Source organism: Stigmatopora argus, chromosome 2, assembly GCF_051989625.1.
Source record: "Stigmatopora argus isolate UIUO_Sarg chromosome 2, RoL_Sarg_1.0, whole genome shotgun sequence".
Classification (NCBI taxonomy): domain Eukaryota; kingdom Metazoa; phylum Chordata; class Actinopteri; order Syngnathiformes; family Syngnathidae; genus Stigmatopora; species Stigmatopora argus.
This window is the reverse complement of record NC_135388.1, coordinates 18405100-18412500: the sequence shown is the minus strand read 5'-3', so window position 1 is coordinate 18412500 and position 7401 is coordinate 18405100. Positions and strand designations below refer to the sequence as shown.

Below are 7401 nucleotides of genomic sequence, written 5' to 3'. Positions count from 1 at the left end.
GTTCTCTTCTTTAATGCTCACTACTGTTCTCACATTTTATGTGAGGCTCTTAAATTTCCCAAGTACGGGATGAATAAAGGTTAATCTAATCTAATTTAGTTACAAATGAAAAAATATATATTATTTGAAGGTAAACTTCTTTTTTGCAAAAATGATACCCATGGCACCAATGATATTTATGTATTTAGTGAATATTCTGTGGCGCTTCTATTCCAACTACTTCTTTACAAAGGTCTTGATACGATCGTGTTTTCCCAAAACCCAAGATAATCCTTCACCTCTTTTCACTCATGTTAGTATAAAAGTAATTGACTGAGCAAAGTGGTGTATATTCCATTTAAATTAGGTCTTCTTGGTCACTAATTAAAGTGAGAATCCCTTTGCTTGAGTGGACCCAGCACACCTGCCTCTTGACCCCAATTAAAAGATTCATTTTCAGTATTCCCCTAATAGTTATCTGACTATTCTCTAATTTCTTTGGTGTAACCATAGATGCATGAAAGGATACAAAGAACAATGCTTGTCTGAATAAATTTCTCATCAGCCAATCAGATAGCCAACTCAATGCATTTAGGGATGTAGCCATGTTCCAGATGATCTGCTGCTGTTCAGACCAAGTATGAGAAAGGGAAAGAAACAAGATTTAAGGGACTTTGAATGTGCATTGGTGGTTAGTGCTTGAGTATTTCAGAGAATGCTGATCTACTGGAATTCTCATGCACAACCACCTCTAGAATTTAAAAAGAATGTTCCAAAAATGATGAAAATGATGTCAGAACTCATTGGAGAATGACCACACTAGTTCAAGTCGACAGAAATACAGCAGTAACGTGAATAAACACTTGTTACAAGATAATCTATAAATCCACAATACATTGAACCTTGAGCATGAAGGACTACAACAGCAGCAGACCATGCCATGTCCTTTTCCTGTCAGCTAAAAACAGGAAACTGAGTCTAGAATTTTCCCAGCCTCACCAAAGTTAGACAATTGAATATTGGAAAAACGTTACTGGTCTGATAAGGTTGATTTCTACTGTGACATTCTGATGGTAGGGTAGAATTGTGCATAATGAACATGAAAGAATCGATACATCCTACCTTCTATCAACATTTGAGAATGGTGGTGTAATGGTGTGGCCTTTGAACACTTAATGCCAATTGAGCATGCATGCAATGCCTCGCGATACATGAGTATTATTGCTGACCTTGTCTATCCGTTTATGACCAAAGTGTACCAATTTTCTGATGGCTAGTCCCATCAGCATAATGCACCCTGTCATAAAGCTCAAATGATCTTTGATTGATTGGTTCCTTTAACACGAAACAAGTTCATTCAAATGGCCTCCCTCCATAGACACCAGATCTCAATCCAATAGAGCACTTCTAGGATGTAAAATGGGAAAGAACCATCAGGGCTGTACAGCTAACAAATCTGCAAGAACTGTGTGTTCCTATCATGTCAATATGGACCCACCTCTCTGGGACTGTTTCGAGTATTTTGTTTAATTTGTGTTCCAAAGGAAAAAGGTGTTTCTGAAGGCAAAAGGGTGTCCAACCCAATACTAGCAACATTTACCTATATAATAAAGTTGTTGGTAGCGTACAGTGACATTTCTAAATAACTATACCTTTTTGGTTTGGAAATGCCTCTTTTGGCTGGGCTAAGAATACATTCAGATGTGTGAACTTTAGTCAAAAAGCAAATCAAAAGAAACTAGGTTTTTAAAAAGATATTGGTATTTTCACACTAAGTTCATCTGACTATAAGCTTCACCCCCTGAATTTTACAAAATTTAAGAAAAAGACTTATTCAAGCTCCACTTGACTCTAAGATGCAAGTGGTAGTATGGGTTATTTACGAAAGTGAAAAAACAGAAAGACTTATCAAAAATCTCTATTAACCAAATTAATATAGCCAACAACTTTCTTATTTAAATGCAGCAGCCTGTCAGGGGAACCACAAATTCCACTGGTGCTCTTTGTGGCAGTCGGATATCAATAAAACACAACAATTAAAAAACAGGCCATAGCAATTTCAAAAACCAAAATCCATTCATCTCGATTTAGCTGATAGTGAACAGATTTCTCCCCATGGTAGTTGATGAACTTTGCTAAGCACTAGCATAGTAATTTAAGCTTTTATGCTCTGAAAATTACATTACATAACTTTCCATATGCTATGGTCATTTCCAGATAAAATATACACATTCACTAAATATTTTGCTTAAACTATAAATTTGGCCAATCAATACATTATTTTTTTCAAATCCTTCTCTTGATTTGCTAATTGTCAGGTTAATACAAGACCTAATCCAGCCAATGACTGTACACATGGGCTCACAGACCCTATGGCCAACAACAGGTGAGCTCAGTGAACAAAACTCAATTGAAAGATAGGTAAAGATGAAAGGTGCAATATATATACGTATACAATTGTGTTAAATGTGCTTCAGTTTAAAGAAATCATCTGCTGAGCTGAAAAGGATTTTGACAACTGGGCAGGTATGTTATTTTTTGTTTAAATACGTTCTTGTAGCTTTTTGTGTATTTAAATCCCAAACTGTTTGCACAGTTTTGGTTAGCCATCAGAGATTTCTTGGTTTACAATGTTAACTTAGTTTAAAATAATTAAATTAATGGGTGGCTCGTTGGACGAGAGGTTAGAGCATCGCCCTCACGATTCTGGGGTCAAGGGTTCGATCCCAGGTCAGTCTATGTGGAGTTAGCATATTCTCCCAGGGCTTGTGTGTTTTTTCTCCAGGTACTCTGGTTTCCTCCCACATCCCCAAAAAGTGCAGGGAGGGCTGGTTGAACACTCTAAATTGCCCCTGAGTATGAACGTGAGTGTGAATTGTAGTCCATCTCCTTGTGCCCTGATAGGCTGACCAATTCAGGTTGCTCCAGCACCTTGCGCGACCCTAGTGAGGATAAGTGGTTCAGAAAATGAATGAGTTAATGAATGAATAAATAAATGCAGTTGCTAACATTGAAGATTTATCTACAGGAATCAAATAAACCCCACAAAAACTATTTCAAAATCAAATTTTTCACTCCAACCTTGTTCCCAAAAGTTTATGTACCCTGAGAAACTTCTGATTCTAGTAATGTAAAAATTAGTAGACACAATTTATTTTAACGATTATTTTACTCTAATATTTTCATGGCTATTTCTCCCAATATTACGCGAAAAGCAGTTTTGGGCTAACACAGATTTTACGTCGCCAAAAGTTGATGCCCTTGAAACAAAACAACTTTCGTTTCACATAACATAAAAACAACAAAACGACTTAAATCTCGTAGTATTACAACTTTTTCCCCTCCTAATATTACTTCAATCTTCTAACATCACGCCAAAAGCAGTTTTGTGCTCTCACAGATTTTACGTTGACAAATTTTGAAGCCCGATAAAACCAAACAACATCCAGTACACGTTGCATAATATTTTAATAAGCAACAACTTATTAATCTCATAATATTACAATGTGAATTTGACAGATCTTTTCCTGGGGCACACCTGACCATCGCTCACGGTACACCAGTGTGCTGTAAGTGTTTGGGAAACACTGCTCTATTATATTTTCTTGCTATTTTTCAGATAAACGCCCAGGATATCCAATACCAAGAGCAGCTTGGACAAGGAAATGGAGGCACAGTCTACAAGTAATTAATCTGATTTACAAAATATTTTTTTCCACTGGTCGTACCTCTACTTACTAAATTAAATGGTTCCACAAGTTTTTTCATAATTTGGATTTTTCGTAAGTAGAGCAGAACTTAATATGTACATTCCGTAATTGCTGAGTAGTCATCGCTTTTGATTCTTCCTTCTGCTTCAATAGCGTAGCGATACTTGTAGGTGGGTTATGGCCGGCCTGTTTTGCCTTGCAATCTCAGAAAAGCGCAGTCTTGTCAGTAATAGGAGTTTGCCCACGCCTCATCTAAAGGGCAATCAACATTGGAATATTAACAAATGTAGAGCCAATTTCCCGCTGAACTGAGTGCGTTATATTTACGGAGTGATTGATTTGGAGTCTTTGTGATCTGGCAACCCAAAGGTGCCTATGATCTCTGTAGTTAATCGTCGTTGTGCCTCATGTGCATGAGGTTTAAAACATTAATAATTCTTTCTCTGAAGGACCGGCACCAGATGGCTCGCGGACTGGTACCGGGCCATGGACTGGTGGTTTGGGACCATTGCTATAGATAAACTTTTTCCTCACTGGGTAGACAGATGAATTTTTGAGCCATTAAGTTATGACAGGAATGTTGCCCCATCCCTTTTTCCTGTTTCCATCAATCCCAATACATTGAGCCCTTTTATTGAGATTGAAGTATTGATTACTGCTTCAACTAACCTTGACTACGTCAAGTGTTCTCTCACATCTCAACAAACTCAATAAATTTCCAGTCGAGCAAGGCCAAATCTCTGCCTTTTTATTATCTCTTTTCTCAATCCAAACACATTTGACTCTTTTATCGCCTTTAGATTGTTTCATTAAAGTTCAATCTCTCATAGTTGTCGGACAAACAGAATGTTGATGTTTAGTGGTACAAATTGTTACAGTACACTTACAAAGGCCAATATTGCAAATCCAACAACTTCTCAGTCAATTTAGCTCAGCAGGAAATCGATCTGGTTTGGTACTGAAAATTTTATGGTTGAGAGGAGAGGAGAAAAATACAGCTCTACTCTGTCCTGCTGTTGTGCATTGAGTTTTCAAAAGCCTATGTCCGATTATTATTATTATTATTATTATTATTATTTCATACACTTGTGTAATGAATTTCAAATAATCAGAAAATAAAATAAACATCTAATGATAGTTCATCAAAATATCTACATTAAACCATTTGAACCCTGTTTATTGTCACAATAAATTAGCTTGACAAGTATAGATCAATTCTTATTATTTTACACTCAAAAATTCTGTTACCACAGTTGTTTTTGCTCTTGAGCCTCAATACTCTGGTCCAATAAATTATTGGGCATGTCAGGTCAAAAGACATCGCAGAAGGCAATTTACCTTTTAACTCTTAAACCGATTAATGACTGTCAGCCATTCAAACTTAATTGGATGTTACCAACACCTTGACTCTGAAAAGCCACATGACCTGACCTCCTTCCCTCATCAGAATTGGCCCGACCTCGGACCATCCCCTCCCTTGTTTTTGTTGTTGTTGTTTTTAAACTGCACTCTTTTTTTCATTTTACAGCACAGTCTCTTGAGTCAATTTCTTCTGCCAATGTAACGGACTCTATGGTTCATAAATACAGTTACAAGGACACACGTCACGTACTGTCTATTGTCTATATGACTCTTCAATAGTGACGACTAATTAAAACACTGGTGTCCAATTCTGTTCTAAAGGGCTGCGGTGTGTGCAGGTTTTCATTCCAACCGAAGAAGACACATTTTCACCAATGTAGTGTCCTAAAAGTGTTATCAGTTCATTGTCGTCATGTGCTGCTGGTTTCAGAAGAAACTCATTGGTTAAACTGCCTGTGCTGGAACAGTTGGAACAAAACCTGCACCCACTCTGGCCCTCTGTGGAATAGTTTGGACACCTCTGATTTCAAACCAAAACATTAGGATTACTTTGACAGTATCTACATTTACTTGGACATAGAGATATTTTCTTTATTCCTTTTGTTTTGTCACCACATTGATTAGATTTTATGATCAAGGCTCCAACCCGTTTGCTTAATTGGTGTTTACCTTGTAGTATCTCAGTGATTTGGTGTTTCCCTTGACCACTTTATTACTTGCGTTACTTGTTCATTTGCGCAACCAAATATTTTATGAAACCCTCAGTCTTTTTTATATGTATGTATGTATGTATATATACATACATATATATGTATGTCTTATATACATACATATATAAGTGTTTCATAAAATATTTGGATGAATAACATTGACAAATGATGCATTCAATTGCTTAATTAAATTAAATATCAAGGCATTAAAATGTGACAATTACAGAATTTAAAGTGCCAGTACCATTAATGATTACCATCATATTAAAGATTGATTCCTCCATTGAGATGTTTGCGTGAGCAACTCCACAGTACACTCCTGCCACTAATAACTTGTAACTAATTTTGTAACAACAATAAGGATTAGAACATTGAAGGAAGAAAGAAAAGGTTTTCCCTCAGGTCATAAATTCAGTTACACACAGTTGCACTGTAACTCCATGACATGAAAACTAGATTCCGTGGTTCTTTTAAAGGACCAATTTGAATTGTTTTATACAATCAAAGCAAAAATGTAATAATTTATCAAAGGGTTAAAGATCCAAACATTGTCTTTCCTCACTTGTTTTATTGTTCTCACTATTTCTCCCAAAGTTTTCGGCTGGAACTTTCAGGATCACTTGATGCATATTACTCGAGTCCTTGTTTGTGTTTAGCAGCGTCTAAGTGATGTAAGTAAAGCCATAGTGGCTGTCAGGTAGAGAGAATAGTGGCTCGTCAACCATGTGGCAGTGTAAAAGTACTACATTAGCCCTGATCCAGAAGGCCAGCCTTCCTAACATATAGCCCCAACTTGAGACACATTGTGAGAGGGCCTATGAATACTGCATGATGGAGCTTTTATTACAGAGGAGCTAGAGTGTAAATAAGATCTAGGCAATGAGGCACATTTACTGGGGTCAGATCAGGGGGAAGTAAAAGGGGGGTGGCTATGTAACCTTGTTTCCATCTCTCCTTCTGTCACAGGCCTGTCATTGTAACTCATGCATATATGTATTCAGACCTGAGGTGGTCAAGGACATTCTTCTTTAACAAAGCAGTATCCTTTATTTATCTTTATTACGTCATCTTAAAATAAATTTAAAGATACAATGCTTGGTTTTTATTAAAACTATATACTGTAGTTTCCTTTCTGCCAGTCGCAATTTCAAGTTTATCATTCTGACTTAAAGAGATCGTGTACACTATATCATTATTGTATTGTATTACGTCTTCAGTACTCATTTTGGTTGAGTTTTGACAATGAAATTGTTGTGAAACACTGAGAAACAGTGTTAGCCTCATCCTTCTTGATAAAGCAAATGGTACACTAACTTACTCTAAAATTGAGCGAGAGAGGAGCGTAGGTGTTTCCTTTCTTTACCATATCGAGAACTTGCACCTTCCCAATTGTAACATCAACAAAGAAGTTGCCAGCTTTTAATCATTTATTTGGAATTCGAAAACAGTACATGGCTACTGTCCACCATAGTTGACGTAAACAACAACAAAAGTCCCCGAAAACCTAAATTTTCCGTACCTCCCTACCTTTGCCCACTCGCATGGTGCGTTCAGGACAGTACAAAAACAACTTCTACAACCTGATTTGTTACAATATCTTAGACACTGACTGTGCGTGGAGAGATGCTGTAAATAAACCT

The 7401-nt window shown here is 36.8% G+C and overlaps 1 protein-coding gene across 5 annotated transcripts in view; it reads left to right on the top strand.

The window, feature by feature from the left end:
- The window catches only part of map2k5 (mitogen-activated protein kinase kinase 5), a 45459-nt gene that overhangs the window by 10285 nt on the left and 27773 nt on the right, over positions 1-7401 (top strand). For 4 of the 5 annotated variants that reach the window (XM_077620495.1, XM_077620490.1, XM_077620480.1 and 1 more), the window contains 3 exons: positions 2298-2365; positions 2457-2505; positions 3599-3663. In XM_077620495.1, coding sequence (XP_077476621.1) covers positions 2298-2365; positions 2457-2505; positions 3599-3663 — 182 coding nt within the window. The remainder of the gene's footprint in view (positions 1-2297; positions 2366-2456; positions 2506-3598; positions 3664-7401) is intronic. The other variant, XM_077620505.1, reaches the window with a different exon arrangement.